At 38.3% G+C, this 21,935-nt stretch overlaps 1 protein-coding gene across 3 annotated transcripts in view; it reads right to left on the minus strand.

Annotated features, from left to right (window-relative positions):
• Positions 1 to 210: 210 nt before the first annotated feature.
• Positions 211 to 21,935, minus strand: part of nckap5l (NCK-associated protein 5-like) — a 29,683-nt gene continuing 7,958 nt past the window's right edge. The window contains exons 1-12 of one of the 3 annotated variants that reach the window (XM_067371942.1): positions 18,751 to 18,958; positions 11,145 to 11,273; positions 10,984 to 11,052; positions 10,407 to 10,445; positions 10,109 to 10,228; positions 9,683 to 9,772; positions 6,488 to 9,603; positions 5,729 to 5,864; positions 5,560 to 5,635; positions 4,935 to 5,234; positions 4,668 to 4,816; positions 211 to 2,300 (exon numbers count right to left, since the gene is read on the minus strand). In XM_067371942.1, coding sequence (XP_067228043.1) covers positions 2,049 to 2,300; positions 4,668 to 4,816; positions 4,935 to 5,234; positions 5,560 to 5,635; positions 5,729 to 5,864; positions 6,488 to 9,603; positions 9,683 to 9,772; positions 10,109 to 10,228; positions 10,407 to 10,445; positions 10,984 to 11,052; positions 11,145 to 11,264 — 4,467 coding nt within the window. In that variant the 5' untranslated portion in view covers positions 11,265 to 11,273; positions 18,751 to 18,958 and the 3' untranslated portion in view covers positions 211 to 2,048. Of the gene's footprint in view, positions 2,301 to 4,667; positions 4,817 to 4,934; positions 5,235 to 5,559; positions 5,636 to 5,728; positions 5,865 to 6,487; positions 9,604 to 9,682; positions 9,773 to 10,108; positions 10,229 to 10,406; positions 10,446 to 10,983; positions 11,053 to 11,144; positions 11,274 to 18,750; positions 18,959 to 21,935 lie in introns of those variants that run through there. The other 2 variants (XM_067371943.1, XM_067371941.1) reach the window with 2 other exon arrangements.

The following is a 21,935-nucleotide window of genomic DNA, read 5'->3' on the forward strand; positions in this document are numbered from 1 at the left end:
AAATATCTAATTTTGAATTTTTTTTTTCACACTAAATAAAGCATCTAAAATTGTCAATCAAAATAAATTGTTTTTCATAATAGTTGTTCATCCTCCTTTTGACCACTAGGGGCACCAGAATCCATCTAGGTATAGGAAGATATGCGTCACATATTCTGTAATAAATGTACCACAAAAAAACGTACTTAAAAAGGTTTTTATTGAGTTGAGTTTTATTGAGTGATGGCGATTGCTTAGAAAGGAGATTATGAAAACACATTTATGGCTTTTGCAGGACAGAGTGAAAACAAAAATCAGATAGCACCTTATATAAACATTTTACAGATATATTAACAACTTCATCATAAATTCTTTTGTAAACAGCAAACTAATATAAAATATTCCTGACAATTACAACAAAGTAAATAACAAAGGTTATAACGGCAGGCAAATTAGAGAACTACGATAGTAACACAAACTACTTATAAAAAAAAAAAAGAATTTTGTGACAAATCAAGAGAGTGACATGCGTACAAGATTGAGGATGACTACAAAGTTAATTTATCTCTACAAAAATTGTACACAGGCCTGGAAAGACTGTTGGATGATGACGCATATATGCTTGGGAATGTTTTTAATTAGTCTTTTGTTGTGGTCGCTTCATAAAAAACAGCTATTGAGGTCCGCGCAGATTGGAAAGGATTCGGGTTGTACTACTTATCTATTAACCTATGGCTTTTTGAGCAACCACTTTTGCCTGTAATCCATTTCACAGGATTAGCACAGTCAAACGCATGCATCGCACCGTAACTTGAATTGCACCAAAATGCTGAAGAAATACAATGAATTTGTGTGTGTGGGGGGGGGGGGAGAATCACGACCATTTCCCAAAGAAAAACCCTTTTGCTGAGTAATCAACATGAAACCTGGCTCAAAGGAGGATAATTTCTAACAGCTGTGGAAAGATGCGTAAGGCAGAGTCAGCGTTATTACGTCAACATAAAGAGCTAAGAAATCATCAGCCACCTTTTCAAAATTCGCAAGGAATGATTTGATGAATTTTCTCTCATGTCTAGTCAGCCAGAGCCAAACTGGGGAAAAATCTTGGGTTTAAGTTTAAGCTTTGTTAAAGTTCACTGATTGTAAGCAGGGTGGTCCAACAATACACAGTTCAGAATTAGGTCATGAGTCACAAGTTTCTTTAAATCATTGCAAAACAAAAGTAACATATACAAAAAACAAGTCATGGCCGGATCTGGAGAACAAACTATCCTATAGACGCACAGCGACACACGTACACACAAAGTCAGGCACAGTACATGTTTGAACAGAATGTAAAAGGAGTAACCAATAAAAGGTGGTCTTGTCTTACCACGTTATTCAAAGAAAATAAATAAATAAAGGTAAATAATAATTCACCGTTGGAACACTGTAGCTCTGTCTTATATGGATCGGACTTAATGTATGTTGCTGCTACGAGGTTTTTTTCTTCTTCTTTAAACACAATGAATCAAAAGCCTACGGCTAATGCAAGTTTTACACAGATGCGTTTTTTTCTTCTTTTTTTTCTTTTCATGAAATATGCATATTAAATTAATTGAAAATCACATATATTAACATTCACTTTCCAATAACTTTACACAAATGTTACCAAAGAGAATGTGCACTGATGTTGCATGAGAACCAGAACATTCTGTGAGATTAAAAACTGGAAGACTGTCGCGATGAGCTTGGATTCATCCTTGAAACGTAATTTAACAATAATATGAGTTGAACGTCACTACTTTTGCTACCACTTGAAACAGAGAACACGAATGAGATGATAGAGCTGTTATAATGGGCTAAAATGATGCCAGCACAAACACATTGTAAAAGTCCTTCTTCCAACCATCAGGATAGAAACGTGGGTATTTCGTGTACGGAGGGTACATGTGGCATGAGCTTTTCTCGGTCAAAAAAAATGGGTTATCCCGTAAATATCCTCCTTCGAAAAATATCTGAAGTGTCACGAGAATCGGGGTTACAAAAAGGTTGGTACCTGGTTATCATTCAGTCTCTCTGAAACCACTTTAGCCTTGACTACCACACGAGGACAGGCTGTCATAGAGGGAATCGCTCAGGGACTCGGGGGTCTCGAGGACCTGGGGATGGCTTGGAGACAGGCCGTCATCAGGTCTCTCTCTCACCAACTCCAAACCAGTGTCCCTCACCATCTCTGGGTTTGCAGGAATACGGCTTTTGCCTCTACGTGCCTGTCCAGGTTGAGGAAGACTTCTCGGGTCTCCTTCACGGCTGGCTACGGAATCACTAGTCTTGTTGCGCTGCGGGAAAAACAGGCCCAAAAAGTGAGCAACACTGAAAAGTACAAGACAGAAAAGCCTAATTTAATAATAATACTTTTTATAAATTGATTAAAGGTGCCCTCGAATGAAAAATTTAATTTATCTTGGCATAGTTAAACAACAAGAGTTCAGTACATGGAAAATGACATACAGTGAGTTTCAAACTCCATTGTTTCCTCCTTCTTATATAAATCTCATTTGTTTAAAAGACCTCCGAAGAACAGGCGAATCTCATAACAGTCCGGGTGTACGCCCCCATTATTTGCATATGCCAGCCCATATTCAAGGCATTAGACAAGGGCAGAATGTCTGGATCTATGCACAGCTGAATCATCAGACTAGGTAAGCAAGCAAGAACAACAGCGAAAAATGGCAGATGGAGCAATAATAACTGACATGATCCATGATATGATATTTTTAGTGATATTTGTAAATTGTCTTTCTAAATGTTTTGTTAGCATGTTGCTAATGTACTGTTAAATGTGGTTAAAGTTACCATCGTTTATTACTGTATTCACGGAGACAAAAGCCATCGCTATTTACATTTTTAAAACAATTGCAGTCTGTATAATTCATAAACACAACTTCATTCTTTATAAATCTCTCCAACAGTGTAGCATTAGCCGTTAGCCACGGAGCACAGCCTTGAACTCATTCAGAATCAAATGCAAACATCTAAATAAATACTATACTCACAGGAATCGATGTATGAATGACGAACACTTTGTAAAGATCCATTTTGAGGGATATATTAGCTGTGTGAACTTTGTGTTTGCTGTTTAAGGCAGACGAGAGCTCGCGGGGGAGCGGGAGATTTAAAGGGGCCGCACGCTTAATCGGTGCGTATGTAATAATGGCTCAAAATAGGTAGTTAAAAAAAATTAATTAAAATAAATCTATGCTGTATTTTGAGCTGAAACTTCACAGACACGTTCAGGGGACACCTTAGACTTATATTACATCTTTTGAAAAGGGGTTCTAGGGCACCTTTAAACATAATAATACTTTATTACAAGCTGTATGATAAAATTCTGGCTGATAATTATATTTATGACATGGCTGACAACCAATTAATGGGCTGTATTAAAATTCTATACTTTCTCTAAACAAATTAAAAAATAAAATGTTAAATACTAAAATCAGTCATTTTAAATGAAATGTGTGAATTTAGGCCCAAAAACATTATAAAGTATAGTATGGAAAATAAATATTCATTTTGAGATTTGCTAGATTGTTATTTATATGATTAGCGTTTTTAAAGATTAACTTTCAGTGAACACTGAATAATGGCAAAGGTAATCATAAACGTAAGAAAGCAAACACACCTCTGAACTTTACTGTGTGTACAGAAATGCACTACCGTACAAATGTTTGGGGTCAGTAAGATTTTTTTTTCTTCAAAGAAATGAATACTTTTATTCAGCAAGGATGCACTAAATTGGTCAAATATGACAATAAATACACCTATAATGGTACAAACGATTATTTTGAACTTTAGAATGCAAAAACTCCTGAAAAACAATCAGTTTTCACAAAAGTTTTAAGCAGCACAACTGTTTCCAACATTGATAAAAAGAAATGTTTCTTCAGCACCAAATCAGCATATTGGAATGATTTCTGAAGGATCATGTGACAGAAAAGTACGGAAGAGGATTAGGGCCAAGCAATAAAAAAAAAATAAAACCGTCTCGAGATTAAAGTTGTTAAATTTCGAAAAAAAAACTCGTTAAATTTCGAGAAAAAAGTCGAGATAAAATGTTGAGAATAAACTCATTAAATTATGAGAATAAAGTCGTTAAATTACGAATTTGTTCTCATAATTTAAGGACTTTTTTTCTCGTAATGTAATGACATTTAATTAATGACTTTATTCTCAACATTTTATCTCGACTTTTTTCTCGAAATTTAACGAGTTTTTTCTCGCAATTTAACAACTTTTTTCTCCTAATTTGATGACTTTTTTCTCAACATTTTATCTCGACTTTTTTCTCGCAATTTAACAACTTTTTTCTCATAATTTAACGAGTTTATTCTCAACATTTTATCTCGATTTCTTCTTGAAATTTAACGAGTTTTTTCTCGAAATTTAACAACTTTAATCTCGAGATGTTTTTTTTATTTTTTTATTGCTTGACCCTAACCCTCTTCCGTAGAAAAGAGTTATTATAAATTGTATTTTCTATATTTTTAATCAAATTAATGCAGCTTTGGAGAGCGTAACTTAAGTCAAAAACATTATAAAAATCGTATCGATCTCAAACTTTGGAACATTTTTAATAAAAAGGGAATTGGACTGCATTGTTAATGGTCTAGTTGGGTGAAACTAGGATCTAAAGTGATGCTCACCCTCTTAAATGAACTCTTATGACTCACTGGCTCCACTCCGTCTCCAACGCCAAGATAAACCTCAGACGGTTCTGCAGATGCTTTGAGGTTTGGGAAAGTCCAGTTCTTTGTGGGGCCCAATTTCATAGGTGCTCCACAGATATCAGTGCCTGAAAAGATAAATCAAAGTTGAGAAATGGAGGGAAAATACCTGAAACTTCCTATTAATCATCATTCTTTATTGAAAACACCCATAACTGATTAATGACAGCTAAAAATATTATATACCATCATGAACGATGTTTGCAATCTGGCTGGATGGAATCTTGTTTTCCAAAGTGCTGGTGTGATGGTCCATATCCTGACCCCCCATATAATCCTCTTCTAAACATGACAACTCTCTCTCCAAAGTCCAGGCCTTATGGGACATTTTCATCCCTGAGCCATGTTTTCCCTGGAGATGAGAGGGGTCACACTCCCCGTGGGCCTTCCCTTTGGGAATGCTTTTGCAACCAGCATTTGCACTATAGTCAGGAAGAGGGAAGGTGCCAATGCCACTGTCAAGGGTGTGTGTTGAGATTCCAGATCCTAAAAAAGAGGAATTTAAATATTATATAAATAATATATGAATATTATGTATGTATGCATAGGTATGCAAGTAGGAATGTCTGTGCTTACATAGTAGCACTGCATGACAAAGGCTCACACTCTAAACATCAAAATAATGCTTGCCACACATCTGTTGCTGTATGACTCACATATGGGAGCCACAGAAATTCAGACGCACCTAGATTATTCATCATCAGTGACAGGTTAAAACCCGTTTTTGTTGCAACATGCTGCTAACCCATCAAAATTCCTGCCTCTGGAAACACTGAAAGCCATGATGTCATGCATTATAATCATGCCTTACCAGCAAAGTGTTCATGATGAATTGTCTCAGCCAGGTTCTCATCTGATGTGACATCTTTACTCAGTAATGCAGAAACCTGGGAAAAATGAGTAGTCCAGGTAACATTAAAGTACTATTGACTACTTTCAAAACAACAACATACATTATATTCACGATTTTCACATTTTACCTTTTCCATGTCATCACTGCTTCTTGTCTGACTAGCAATGCCAGCGCTCTGGTGACTGAATACAGGTCTGGATTTACAGTCAAACGAGAGGCGTCGATGTGCCATACTGATGCCACCAGTGTCCTTCCCATCAACGCTAAAATAAAATTGATGTGAAAATATTATTCACTGTTTGTCTACAGTATATTTACATTTCAGTCTGTTCCTCAGAAAAGCATATGGTTATAGAATACTTGGAATATAGCAGAAGGACTACTTTTATGAATCTCCTTTCTGAAGCTTTTCAATTAACAACTTTTTTGAGTCACACACACTCACATACACAAAGTCATATGATTTGATTGAATGTAGATTTTTAAATTTTGGTTGAACTCTCTCACTAATTTATTAAACCGTATGCAGAAGCCTAGACACTGTGTCATATTCAAATTAAGTCTCAAAGCACATTTTCTCACCTTACTCATTCATCAGTTATTTCAATTAATCTTCATCACATGCAAACCTGCACTACAACTATGCACTTAAAGGTTAAGTTCACACAGAATTTATGTTGTCTTTGACTTGTGGGTTGCTTTTATTATTCATGCATGAAAAGAAAATCTCTTAGAATAAAAACACTGAAAATATTATACTTTTTTTTGGCATCATACCAAAACAAATGGGATTAGGCAAAATACTTTTTTTTTTTCTGTTTGAAATGTGTACTCATGCCACCTTTAAAATAAATTACAGTTACTGTATAAGTTGTTTTGTACTTACCGGTTTAGCAGTTGCTGCATGAAGTTGTCAGATGGCACTCCTCTGTACATCACAGACAGCTGTCCTTGGGCTTGGTCCATCACCACCTCACAGGAATGTCCCTTTCCTTGTCGGTCCAAGGCCACTCCATTCACATAAGCGCGTTCTTCTTCAAGAGCTTTATGCAAGCCCTCTGCCTTCTCAATCAGCATAGAAATATTTAGGCTCTCACTCTCTTTCTTCACGGCCCCCTTAGAATCCTTGCCCACCGAGGATATATTGAGTTTCCATTCTCTCTTATCATCTTTCATTTTCGATGTTTCTGGTTTACGGCTAAGAGCTGGAAGCTTGCTTTTTCTCAGACCAAACCAGCTGGCGATTCCATTGGAAGCCTTTTGCTTGACCTCAGCCATTTGCCCTTTATCTTGCTCTTGCAGTTTCAGCATATTTTCCTCAATGCCCTTCATGACCTTCTGCTCGATAGAAGACTGTGGGCTGGGGGCAGAGTGCCTCTTTTCTTCAGTGGACTCCACCGGCCTTGGTGGTGGAGGAGGAAGACTCTCACCATAGGAAGAATTCTTCTTCTTATTGGCCCTGAGATGGCTTCTGTCCTCAGATTTGGACATGTACCTCTGAAACTCTTGAGTAGGCTTCCCATCTCGGTTCATAGAGGGTGGCACAGTTTTAGTTGGTGATTTGAGTGGGATTTTATTGGGGCTGCCACTCTGGGGCCCAGTGACATTTTTTGCATTATACGAAAGGCCATGGGGTGTTGTATTCTTAGCATAGCTGCGCAAAGCCTGAGCAGCCTCTAGGTTAGTAGATGGTGGATGCATCTTAGATTTTGGGCTTTCTTGCTTGGCTAAAAATGTTCTAGATGATTCGTGTTCAAGTTTGGAGACTAATGTGCTAGATGGAAGAGACCTGACTGCTTGCTCAACATGTTGAAAGGCTCCTTGTTGTTTCGAAACAGCACCATCAAGATGACCTGAATGGTATGATTTATCCTCAATGGAATCTGTATTTTTAGGAAGTCTATATTCTCCTGATTTACAATCAGAGTTTCTGTCAGCAGTTTTGCTTTTATCGGTGGTTCGCGTTGGTATGCTTGCAGCAGTATGAATTTCTTTCTTCTCTGCAAGCGGAGGACAAGCTGTATACTCCTCCGGGTTCCTCAACTTGCCAAGTGCAGCCAGTCGTTCTTTAAAAGAATGACTTGATTCACCTGAATGTCTACCAATCCCTGATTTCTTAGGAACAGGCGGTGGATCGTTCCTTTTAAAAGGTGATTCTGAGCTCTGTGAATCATTATCTACCACTTCGTTTTTCTCTTGGCTCCTGGACCTTGTGCTAATCCCACTCTGAGCCTTCTGGGATGATGACTGACTTGGCAGACTGCGATGATTGACTTGCTTATGCCACACCGGGCTCGCCGAGCTGTCCTCTTGGTCAGAAGAATCAGACTCTGGTGAGATGTCCTTCTGCTTGAAACTCGTTGGTCTCTCTATACCAAACTTTGTCTGCTTTCCTTTTGCACCTTCATTAGCTGGGCTGGAATTTTGAAGAGATGAGCTCACTTCTCCAAGCAGCTGGGATACATCGGTGCCACACGTTTTGGAGATATCTGAGACATTTTCGTAGTGTGGAATTTTCTGAGGGGTCTTTTGAACATGACTACTTTGTGTAGGCTTGGCTACTCGACTTGTTTTAGGGATACCACAGCCAAGTTCTTTTGGCAATGGTGCAGTAACATCATCAGGTTGGGGCGGAGAAGTTGGAGCAGAGTGTGACTCTGATTTAGAAGGGGGCAGCTGTCTTTGCCTCTCTGTCGTGGTGGCTTTTCGCGTGGCTACGGGCGAATTGTGCACCTCATAGTTGTTGCTCCGGCAAGGAATCTTTGAGCTACGTGTCAACTGAGGACTGAGACGAGGTGGAGCAGGTACTGCAGTACGTTCTCCGAGAGTGGGTATTTTAAGGAACTTGAGCAGTTTGGAGGGCGAGGCCTTGACCTCTCTAAGGCAGGAAACTTGGTTCGGGCTGACTGTAACTTTCGATCTAATGGACTGAGGGTCAGATGGGATGTCTTTCACAGGGACAGAGATATCATCCAGTACTTTTGAGGCAGTATGATTTTCATTGGGAGAAAATAACAGACCTTTGTGGACTGGTTCAATGTTGTCCATCTCACAGTGTGTATTTTGTAAATTGTCTTTGAGTCCAAGAGTAGGCAGCTTTGAGGTGGCTATGCTGGCTCGACAGACACAGTCAGCGTCTTCTTTTGTTGCAAACTCTTCTTTCTCGAGTCTTTGTGGCACTACAGCATTTAAGTGCTTCAAGTCAGAGTCCAGCAGTGCCACATCAATTGTGCTATCTTCACAAATTGTCTCATTGCAGGTGCTGCTGCTTGACCTGTTGGATTGAGACTCAAGCAGAAGGTCAGATAACCTATTCTTGTCTCTTGTTTCTACAGACACATGATCCGAGACTCCTCTGGGCTGATCTCTTTCTGAAATGGTCAATCTCAGGTATGATTCAGGGGCTTCTAATGGGTGGGGATCATTCGGTGGGTTAGGACCTTGCTCTGCTGAAAGAACGGACATATCTCCAGATGTCCGATTTACAAACAGTTCACTTGTACCTGTGGCAGGTTTCACGAGGCTCTGCATTTCCTTGTTCTCTTGGAAATCGGGCCGAGCCAAATTGAGGTTATCGATGGTAATGGGGGCTGAAGTGCAACAATTGTGGCTACTCTTGGCTAAGCTGACTGAATCTTTATTGGACAGCATCAAGCATGTGCTACAACTACCACACTTTACATTGCTGTGCTCTCCTCCATTCAAATGCTGATGTGTGCAAACATCTGGACAGGAATGGGAACAATGTGCTTTGGGTGCATTGCACCTGGATGAATTGTCTCTGCAGGCTAATACAGCCTCCTTGGAGGCAAGAGCCTGGCTGTAGTCACAGATCGAGGGAATGCCAGAGGAACGATGGTACCGAAGCGGATCTGTTTCTTCAAGCTTGCGGAGGACCTCCAAAATGTGTGCTTTCTTCTTCAAGAATGGGGACATGGCCTCCATGGACGTGGATGAGCCTTGGGTCTCAGGTATGCAATTTTGTGCACATTCACTGTTGCCCTGTGGAACCAAATTTTAAGGATGAGGAAAAGTTGTCATACAAGACAGATTCAACAAAGACTTTGTGTAAGGCTTTTACCTTGGCCTGTGCATTCCTCTGAGCCTCAATCAGTTTGTTAGATTCACTGTGCTGCAGCTCGCCGATGTGCTCCAGACAGGGTCCTGGCTGCTTTGATAAGACACATCAGGTAAGCTTTAAGCTTCTTATTATGTGAATCAATTACTGGATTATGCAAAACATGTATCACAAGTATGCATGCACAACAAGGGTTTTTTGCCCAATAACACACAAAATCCTTGTAGTCACAAGAAAATATGTTGCCCAAGCAGACCAGGAAAATTAAACAGGAAGAGGTTAATTGAGCTATTATCTTCATTGTGCAAACAAACCTAATAGGACATCCCTGTGGAGTTTGAAGAATGTTTTGTGAAAAACAACTTTAAACTAAAATAGGGCTTGCATTATGCATTTTTCCATCATATTTTGAAGGATTTAATTATTTACCTGCTGATGTACACATGATTGACTGTGCAATTTCTCTTGCAGGAGCTCACACAGTGTTCTGTTCTGCCTCTCCAAATCAAACACACGCATTTTCAGCTTAATGCATTCCTCTCGGAGATCCTAAAAGAATAATTTACAACATTAAAAAAAAATATGAAATATACAATATAGAAAAAAATCAGAAATGTATAATAATTAATAAATAAATATAAATTAAATATAAATAAATCTTTAGACTGTGCAGTTCAAATAAAGTTTTTATAAATATGTTCCTGATGCAATACAACACAGTTTTTACCTTTTGACTGAGTAATGCTTGGACAACATGGTTGGCCACCTAAAAACAAACACATGAATTAAACTAATATACTTTCAGGGCATTTCCATTTATCATTTGACTAATGGTTTTGCCTAATGAAATCATTATCTGACTAAAGGTCCCGATATACTCATGATAAAGTTCTTTTTCGTTCTTCGCTTATAGGTAAAAAGAAGTTCAAAATATGTGAGCAGTGGTATACTGTTAGCGAACATCCTGACGCCGACAACACTGCTGAGAGCAATGTTTAGATGAATATGTAAATATGTACTGCATGCTTTCCTTTCAATAAACACAACAAAAATGACAGCAGTGAGAGAACCCTGAACAGTAGTTATGAAAGCATCTGATCATAGTGATAAAGGATATATTTGCATGAGCAAACCTTTGTTTTGGCCTGATTTTGTTAGAAATGACGTCACACCAGTTCATTCTTTGATTTCGCTTGAAGTATATTCTAATATATTCTTATATCTAATTGGCTGTCTGCATGAGGCAAACCCATTGCAAATCTCCATAGGCAAATGCATGACTTAGGAAACAATATTTAACTCACCTCATCCAAGCATCGTTCATATGCTTCTCTCTGACTCTCGTTTGCTAATGAAAGGGCAGAGTTCTCGGCCTGTACAAAAATAGAGCGGTTTAAACAGCTAAGGAAGTTAAGGAAGAAAAGTAAACAAAACAGTACTCTTGGGTAAAGTATATGGCACTTACTTGAAGTTCTCTCACTCGCTCCAGAAGCTCACTGCTACTTTCTTCCTCTAGATAGGACTCCAGATCACCCTCCTCAGACTCAAAGTCCTCATCTACTCTATTTTGGGCCTCTTCCGACATTGTCTTTACCTAACAAGAAGAAAGAGATGGAAAAACAAAGTTTTTAATATAGAGCTATTCTAAAAAAAATATTATTTCTTATTATAATCTGTCTTAGAGCTTAAGTGTCAAATGTTTTTGATGTCAATTTAAGTACATTTTTTCTGGCCTAGTTTAATATGCAGAGACAACTACAAGTCTTGTGGCGCTATCAAAACATCGCTCCGACTATTTGAGCTGCCTGACTACTTGAGTTTGGGATGGGACTACCTGTTTGTCCAACCAATGGAAGATGAGGTAAGTGTTTGGCAAAACTTGTTTGAAGACAGGAATTACATATGCAATTCAAATTACACACTAGAGAATTTCAGATTCATACTTTTAACCCTTGTTTTGCATACTGTAAACAACTGGTTAAACAACATGAAAACCAGCTTTCCAAACATTCTTGTGTACTTTCTGAGTTGTTACAGAACAAACACATTAGCGGCGTGCCTTTTAATCTTGTTGTAAAAGAGTTAGCATGATTATCAAGTCTTTGAGACACCTGGGAGTGAGTAAGCAGAACTCAAGTCCCTGGCAAAACCCATCTTCACTTTAATAGTGTCATCAGAGGGGATTAGACAGAAGAAGACTGAAAACACTAGAGGATACCAGCCATCATGCAGTTTCATGACCTACTGACTTACTGACTGGGGCACAGAATCGGATCTTCGTGGCCTGCATTCAAACTTAGATGACAAAAGCATGTTCAAAGACACATGTACAAGTGTGTGCTAAAAATACAATGACTCTGAAGTCTGAGGTATTCTAAAAATTAAACCAATGATTTTAAAAAATTATTGTGGTCATGGGCAAACCAAGAGTTTGGCTTTGCATATTAACACCTTCATTTTAATAAATGTAAAGCTGCACTGATGTGGTTGATACTGAAATGTATTTATATTTTGAAGCCATTAACCAATATACTGGCCAATATTAATTATGAATTTACATTTTATGATTACCAAAAAAAAAAAAAAAAAAAAGCTGACCAATTTTACTTATTGGACCAATTCAAATGATATGACAAATTAACATGCTTCTCGTGTGTTGAAAAGGCTGATGACACTATATAAGCGTTTTGTTGATGTAAACATCCTTACTGTTTAACTATACCACAACAGTAGCCTCCAGTCACCTTCATCCACCCATTCCCACCACTGCACTATACCATACATTTGACCTTCAATACAAACACCGGATGTAGCCAACGGATGGACTATCACTGCAAAATTGAATCTAAAAATCAATATGTTCATGAGACTCATTCATAATTGATCCTTTAAGCATTTGGTGTGCTCATTTACGTGGCAAGCTTATCTATAGATGTCTAACTCTTTGCGAGTGAATAGCTTAAATGGAAACTCCATATCTGGAAGTAAATGAATACAAAGGCTATTGGGGTGAGAGGGTTGACAGAGTGCAGCGGGTCAGAGAACAACGCTCTGTTTTACCAGTAAAGGATGGCACTAAGACAGGCTCCAGGCCACACTATAGAGTTGATAGTTCCTGTAGTGCCAGGAGGCTCCTTTCACATGACAGACTCTTTTCACAAAGACACAAGGCATAGCCTTCCAATAGAAGATGTATTTGTAGCATAACTGTAACACATTAACCCATATGGAACGGAAGCATTTATACTTTACATACAGAAGACACTCTCATCCAAAATGACTTCCAAAATGAAGGTGGATACATAAGCGGTAAATCATAATGAAAATATGAAACGGAATTCATTTTCAAACCCATAAATCTTACAAATGAATGAATGAAGCCTAAGAAATATTTTACTGCCAATGTACCAGATGTTTGAAAAATAAAATAAAAGCCAAAAACTCACCATAAAACGAAAATAGTAAAAATCCAAAGCCTTGGGCAAAAAGCCTTAATGAAATTTTATATCTTAAAAAGCAAGTTAATACAATAGCCCCATGAAGAATGAATACAGCTAGAGGAGAAGAACTAACCGGTATTCCTGGTTAATACTCTTGCCTTCTCTGAAAAGAAAAACTTAAATAAAACAGCCCTCTGAATTTCACTGTCCCGCTCAAGTCCTCATGCGTGTGTCTGAAAGAGGTGTGAGATAAAGATGATCTTGAGCTTACACGGAAGTTAAATCTACATATTATGCGTAAGCGTTGACATTTTGGTTTCACAACATTTGAAATACAGGATTATCTAGAACTGTGTCATGTCTCTGCTCCATTTTTACCACATGTTGTTAATGCTTGACCGCTTTCCAATTGCTGGTGGCCAGGGCTGGGCAAAATCTCAAGAGATCACCACCAGCCTCGATCATCTTTCCTTTAATCTATGAATCACTCACAAGCAATGAAAAATGTATGGGTGAGTAAGCTGATTCTGGTGAAGCAGAGCCTCAAAAGCCTATTTTGGAGTCTTTATCATAATAATGTCAGTAAAGAGATGACAGTCAGTCAAGAAATTCCCCTCTGCTGCTACTGTACTTTTTAACCTTCCTCAAAAGTCTTCAGAGAGACGACGCCCAACATTCCTCAAGAAATGTTTAGACTAACTAAAACTAACATTAGCCACTAAAGATGGATCATGATGGTCAAAATGATGGTTGAATAAACAAATAAATACATTTTGATATAGCAATAATTAATTAAATATTAGTCTGCATTCATCTTCAACTTCAGGACTAAATTCATAATCTCATATTTAGTTTCAGTCCTAGCACTATTGATAAGGTTTGACCGAAAATGATCTCCATGGTGCCTCCAAGACCAGGAATAAAAAACAATTATTCAGTCAAATAGCTATTAGAAACATTACCTGCTTTTGAGATGACAGATAGTCATGATTTAAATTCCTAACATTTTGCGGTGATGCTCTTGCATCATTGTTGAACTGGGGCTCTGTCGAGAACAGACGTCCTGAGGGTTGATGGCCTCACCTACAGCACAATCATTTCTTAAACACAGAAGCACTGTGTTCAGTGCAACAGGGCTAATCCTCTGTGCTCTTGTAAGGATCTAAGCAGATTAGCATCAGTTTGCATCTGGCCCTAAACTTAAGATTGCTGCATATACACTGTCCTGTTGCTCTTTGCTGGACACGTGTGACAACCAACCCAGATCTGCACTGGGATCTTTTGTTGAATAAATAGATGAAATGCTAATTGTGTCTTTATTTACTCGCCCTCATGTTGTTCCAAACCTGTTACTTGTTTCTTAAAGAACAAAAGGAGAGATTTTATTGAAGAATATCTTGACCATATATCAATATAATGAAAGTAAATGGGGACTAGGTCTGTGAAGCTCCAAAATGACACCATAAAAACTGTTCATATATGACTTGTGTACTATACTCCAAGTCTTTAAAACCCATACAATATCTTTGTGTAACAAAAAAGACAGAAAAGACAAAAAAAACATTTACTTTTAATCATTCCCTCTGGTGAGCTGTTAACTGCTGCAAACAAATCATTGAGTTGAACTTGAGAACAGGATTAGTCTGACTCAGAATCTTGAGGAAATTGAGATTATTTTGAACTTGATCAACTAATTTGTTTAAAAGATCCAACACAAAAACACATTCAAAAAAGGGGCATCACTATAGTACATGAATCATATGGAGCACTTTTATTATGCTTTTTTGCAATATTGACAATTATTAACCTGAAACAACACTGAACTAAATTGAGCTGAATAACTACACCATTCCCTTCTACTATTGAATTTGTTTCATAATTGATGAATTTTAACATTTACACTTATTGTACCGTTTATTCATTTGAAGCTGCTTTGAAACAATCTGTATTGTATAAAGCTAAATAAAAGTGACTTGATTTCTTTGTTTTTTCTGAGCTTAACAGCAATATTGACAGCTCTAAATATTAAAGGTGTCATAGAATTGAAAATTTAATTTACCTTGGCATAGTTGAATAACAAGAGTTCAGTACATGGAAATGACATACAGCGAGTCTCAAACACCATTGTCTCCAACTTCTTATGTAAATCTCATTTGTTTAAAAGACCTCAGAAGAACAGGCGAATCTCAACATAAAACTGACTGTGATGCAACAGTCGGGATCATTAATATGTATGCATATACGCATGTACCCAATATTTGCATATGCCAGCCCAGCCCAACCATCAGACTAGGTAAGCAAGCAAGAACAATAGTGAAAAATGGCAGATGGAGCGATAATAACTGACATGATCCATGATATCATGATATTTTTAGTGATTTTTGTAAATTGTCTTTCTAAATGTTTCGTTAGCATGTTGCTAATGTACTGTTAAATGTGGTTAAAGTTAACATTGTTTCTTACTGTATTCACGGAGACCAAAGCCATGTCGTTATTGTCATTTTTAAACACTTGCAGTCTGTATAATTCATAAACACAACTTCATTCTCTATAAATCTCTCCAACAGTGTAGCATTAGCCGTTAGCCACGGAGCACAGCCTCAAACTCATTCTGAATTAAATGTAAACATCCAAATAAATACCATACTTACATAATTGGGTATGCTGCATGACGAACACTTTGTAAAGATCCATTTTGAGGGTTATATTAGCTGTGTGAACTTTGTTTATGCAATATATTATAAAGTCACGAGCTCCGGGGACGGGGAGCGCAAGCATTTAAAGGGGAAGCACGCTGAATCGGTGCATATTTATTTGATGCCCCAAAATAGGCAGTTAAAAAAATGAATTTAAAAAAATCTATGGGGTATTTTGAGCTGAAACTTCACAGACACATTCAGGGGACACCTTAGACTTATATTACATCTTGTGAAAAAGCGTTCTAGGCCACCTTTAAAAAGAGTAGCTGGAATATTCTTCATAAATTCATCTTTCTTTGTTTCATGAAAGAAAAAGAAAGTCATACAGGTTTGGAACAACATGAGGGCGAGTAAATGATAGCATTTTTGGGCGAATCAGGCATTAAAAAAATCCACATTCATCAACCACTATTTGGAATACCAGGGGTGGACGAATCCGACAAAATATCTAGGATGGTTATAGCCCTACTGTATATACCACAGTATAGTGGAGTCGGTTTTAGCGACAAGCAAAAACAGAGGCAAACAAGCAGCCATGCCAACAGGATTCTTGGCAGCGCTCAAGCACAATGCAAGCCCCTTAATCCACTGATATGCTGTATAGTAAACATAGCAATAAAGCACTGTGGCAAACCCAAAACAGGGCCCCAAACTCATTTGTCTGTAAAGCAGTACATTTATTGAGGCTAAGCTTCTGAGAGACTACTGTTAATGTTGGTAGGACTTATATTCTCCAATACTTCTGAGTCACTGGCTTGGTATGATGCCCAGAGGAGAGAAGTCTACTGAATGTGACTAAGACTAGAAATCAAAGCTCCACTCTGAGACAAGACCAACAAAGCCTGGTGGAGTCAGACACCAGAGGCCACTGTCTGTTTTGCTGGATATATCAAACACAAGAGAGCCAGTCTTATCTGACAGTATAGAGGACACAGATTCTTGAAATGTTGGCAAACTTGATCAAATAATGTAGTGGAGAATGTCTGAATCAGAGAGCAAGACGAAGGAGTTTTAGATTGCACACAATGTCAAATTCATTTTTACCATCACGCATTGAACCATTTATGTGCAATGCACAAGAGTAGAGCATCAAGACTAAGAAAAAAATAACCACATGTAATGTAATTTACATATTTAAACAGTTACAAAAAAATCAGGTAATTAATACTATAAACAGCTCCAGCAAATTCTAATTCTTCAAAGAAATTTAGTGCAAGCACATTTAACTGAGTCCTTTGTGTTGGTGTGCAAAAAAAAAAAAAAAGAAAAAAGATCCATAGTTCTTTCACCAGCTTCAGTTCACCAATATGCCATGAATGAATGACCGTCATGGATCTGCTTGTCATTTTGCATATTTGAGGGGGGGACCTCGTACAGTTAAGAATGATATCTCGAATAATGCAAATTAGGATTTAAAAGAGTGTCGATAAAAAGGGGAAAGTGGATGTTGGGGGAGGACCAGCATGGCTCAGAGGGGTGGAATAAAGCCAGTGTGAAGGCAATCAAACAGAAGTAGGGCTCTCTGGGATCCCAAAATGTGCTGGGAGCTCCGCCTCCATCCCCCACACTCCAGGAGTTATTAAGAAACAGCCAATCGGCATCCGAAGAGACGATCTCTGATTATTCACACCCTGCACAATGGGCACAGAGCCCTCAGACACCTTCATAACCCAATTATTGATCTGTTCGCATGATTTACGAGCTGATAAAATGATCAATCACACCAGGAGAAGAGATAGACAGTCTGCAAATGCATTGAATAGAGTTATAATGAATTAAAGCATTCTGTAAAGAAGAAAAAAAAGCAAACAAACATATAGACATTCCATCAAGTCCCTAAGGGCATTATTTTTTCTCTTTGATGTAAATTATTCCCGGGGATAAAGAGTCTCTGAAGTATGGCGAGGCAGCTTCTATTCCTGAATGTGGCATTAAATATATAAAATCTTTAATAATGCAGGTTTATGCAGCTGGGGTAAAGATTTCCATTGCAATTTTATGGGCGCTTTAAAGATTATTTCGTCCACTCGCGCTGACTGTCGCATCAGTGACAGCAAAGGCCCCCCAAATGTTTATGGACTGTCTAGTCCTCCATTTTGCTCCAAACATGAAAGGTAAGCCATGTTACTCTGTAGCTTTCAGCAAAGTTACCATGCAGCCATCTGCAGACTCATGCACTATTGTTGTTCCTTTGCGGCAGTGCACCTATCTACACAAAGTACGTTGTCTCCGTCTGCACGGCCTTGACTGCAGCATGAGCTACCTAAACACACCTAAATGAGGACTAAGCAAAAGCATCAGCTTGTTCAAGGACTGCTTTAATTCGCAGACTAATTGTAAATGAACTTCAACCTAATTGTAAATTACTTACAGTTGGCTTTGAGTTAAATAAGGTGATCACTCACACCCAAACAATGAGTCCTTTACACATCGCACTGAAGGATGCAAACCATGTTGTCCCTGATCCAATGCAAACAGACTTGTGCTTATTAACATTTTAGCATGCAACTGCTTCTCTTACCTAGATGGCGATGAAATAGACTTTTAAAAATGGCATCAGCTGTTTTTCATGACAAGGCAAACTTGTATGGGTCGTTTCAGCACACTACACCGGCTTAAGCAAACCGTTTTGATTGATTACCATACGGAAATGATGCTCAATGCCATGGTGACCTACCTAGAGCTTTCAAAAACGTTTATGCAGCAAGGTAATGTTGAGAAATATATAGTATAGACTGCTGCAGAACTGTTTGTCAGGGGAAAATTGCATAGTTGTTCCACACCATGCCAAATCTGATATCCATTGGTTCACGAAACACACTCCTGACAAAGTGCCTGCTAACACAAGTCACTGAAATACAACGAGAAACGTTTGGATGGGATTCGACCATGGCTAAAAAGCAGCGTTGCAAACAGCTATGCATAAAATTACCTTTAATTCCAGTCAGAGCATCCCAGACGTTTCAGTGCAGCCCATGCAATGCAAACGTGAGACACGGGAGCAGGATCCGCAAACGCCACAAAGAAACCCTTTTGCGATATTTTAGCGTTCCTTTGAGGAAATCCTCCTCATGTTACTCTGGTAGTACAGTGCCTGTCCTTAGGCAAGTGCTAGGAAACTGTCTCTGCCGTCTGCAGTGGCCTCCATGTCCTCCCATTGTTCAGGGGAGTGTGAGGCAGGCATCCTACCCCAATAGACCCAGCCTACTACAACAGCTGTGGGCCAGCCCCCCACCTCTCCTCTGAGTGTCTCTCCCTCCTCCAACGGCTGCAGCTAAACATTAACCCTACAAGTGCTGGATAGGCCATAAAAATAGAGGGGGTTATATTTCAAAAAGGCACCCTGAAACAAAGATGAAGACAAGGACGGATATCCGAACAGGCGCAGGGGGAAGAAAAAAAAAAATGGAGTTACCCGGGCAACTCGGCCCCTTGTCAAGGAGCAGGAGCTTCTTTTCTAAGAGGATTGAGACTGCTTTATCAGACTTGCACTGATTGGATTGCAACCGCAGATACTGTGGAAGTCAAAGTATAGCTGCATGACCAAAACCTGACCTGGATAAATAACAATGTGACCAAGTGACTTAACAAAAAAAAAAAAAAAAGACTACCGGTAATTTAAATAAATTTGAAAACACATACACAAAAAAAATTATTTATCCACTTTAAAGCACAACTATTTGAGCTATACCCATTCAGATGGACGCTTTTGGCCATTGCATTGTTTTCTGGAGTGTTCAGACTTGAACGTTAAGATGTCACATCTTAAAAATAGTCCAACTTTTAAAAAACAATGTTGAGTTTCATTCAGGGGTCCGTTCTTTGTACCTCGCTTAATACATCTGAGATGATTTGACAGATGCCAGATCTTCTAATTGTGATCGCTTTACTCTGGCTAATTTGGTTCTTCAAACGAATTTGTGGATTTGATTCAAATATCTGGATTAAGTTATCTGATATTACGGCACGTTCTTGACGTTCCTGACAAATTTAGTGATTTTGTAGTTAAATTTAGCGTCTTCAATGCCCGTTATGAGACTTTTTTCAAAAGACTAGCGACAAATCTAGCAACTTCTTGGACAAACCTTATCTAGATTCCGAGACTCACCCAATGATCTATATCTATATTTATAGCTTCTATAGCCAAAGTCCCTTTAAGACAAGTCATTTCACTCAGGCATCATGCAGCTCCTATCTCTTTGAATAGGGAAACATCAAATTCTCCAAAAGTGTTCGCCAACCTTACGATTAAATTTCATATTTGAAATCACCAATGAAATCTGACAACAACTGTCTCAAAAAATGTTTTTCTAAACTCGAATCATGACAAAAAAATGTATTTTTCAGGCTGGATCAAGCTAATGCGCATGCGCAAACCTAAATGCGCGTCTCTTGTGCTTCATTTCGGAGGCGCGCGTTTGACTGACTTTTTAGCTAAAAACTCAAACTGTATTTGGTTTAACTTTGTTACAAATTTCTTCAAAAGTGTTAACAGAGTACAAAAGGTTTCTCACAGGGTTAAAACCAGCACAATCTAATAAAACATGCTTCAGGGAAAAAGGGTTTTGAAATTGGACCAAGCGTCCTATGTAATGTGAATGTAGCTCGATTACACATTGTGTCATGTATACTTCGACAGACAGACTCTACTTCGCTCTAACTAGATTATAACTCCACATGTATACATATTTACTGGTAACCCGAGAAGACATTGTGATACTGTCATAGAGTCATAATCCTCCCCTAATAAAAAAACAATCTCTTTGCTAGAAGGACAACAAAGTTCTTGCAGGCACTAAAACCTTATCTAAATATCTCAACGTTATGGCTACAGGGCTGGTCTACGAGGCCAAAGGGCTGAAAACGCTCGTCCCTGACTGTGAATGAACCTCAGATCATGCCTTTGCCAGATACTAATTCATATGTGCATGTCTGTAGGAGGAATTCCACCTCAGCTAGTGTTAGTGTCTTCACATGAGTCGACCAAATTGAATGAAATGACCCAAATGCAAGGGGGGTCACATGTTGTCTTGGAGTCAACAGTCAAGAGGTGAGAGTTTGCTGGACAAAGGGCCATTGTGATCCTTTAAACTCCACTTTCACGTCTCTAAACACCCAAGAGGGTTAGACTTACAGCATTACATACAATGATCCGGATCTATAATGAGGCGTATTGTGACATGATGGTCTTAAATGTCAGGAATTCAGAGCAGAGTCTTATTGGGAGGTCGTCTTGGCTTTCCAGTGTGTTCCCAATTCACTACTCAGCAATGACATGCAAAGTGGAGCACACTTGAAAGCGTCTGTAAGCCTCAGGTGCCAAGTGACATTAACATGCTTGTAACAGTTCTGCTGAACTACATTTCCTTAAACACAGCTGGACATTTGGCCTAATTAGACAATCTCAAAGGAAGTAATGCAGGCAATTACATTTCAAGACTGTTGATTGAGCCTGACTGGGCAATATCTGGAACTCACAAATGTTACATAACTATAACAACATAGTGATTTGATAGAGCTGATTAGGGAATCTTGGATTCTGTGTGGGAGACGAGAGAATGATGTTACTGAAATTTCCTAGAAACCAAATTATATTCCAAAGATGCATAAACAGAGAACTGAAAAGAAAATATTTTAAAAGATAGGGATGCATGATATATTAGACCAATCAGTTGTTAGTAGGGGTGTAACGATTGATTAAAATGCTAAATTTGGGGGTTATTACATTGGGGGTGGAAATGAATAGGCTTGGACTTGGTGATGGTAACCCAACACAATGGACAATGGTGATACCAGAATAAAAATACAGAATTATTTTAGACGAATATGCTTGCACTCTGTCACTGACAGATATAAGACATTTGGCATTATCAAGACCAAAAAATATTCCCCCATTGCATTATTATACATTATATTGAACATTATATATAGTAGTTTAATGTAGTACTGACACTAAAACTCTGTAAACTTTTATTTTCATATTGGGTGAACTATACACAATACATATTGTCACTATTCACAATATATATTGTTGCATTTTTGTATTGCGATATATTGTGACACGATATATTGTTACACCCCTAGTTGTTAATGTTTTTTATTTTAAATTAGCATCTA

This window comes from Chanodichthys erythropterus, chromosome 20, assembly GCF_024489055.1.
Source record: "Chanodichthys erythropterus isolate Z2021 chromosome 20, ASM2448905v1, whole genome shotgun sequence".
Lineage (NCBI taxonomy): Eukaryota > Metazoa > Chordata > Actinopteri > Cypriniformes > Xenocyprididae > Chanodichthys > Chanodichthys erythropterus.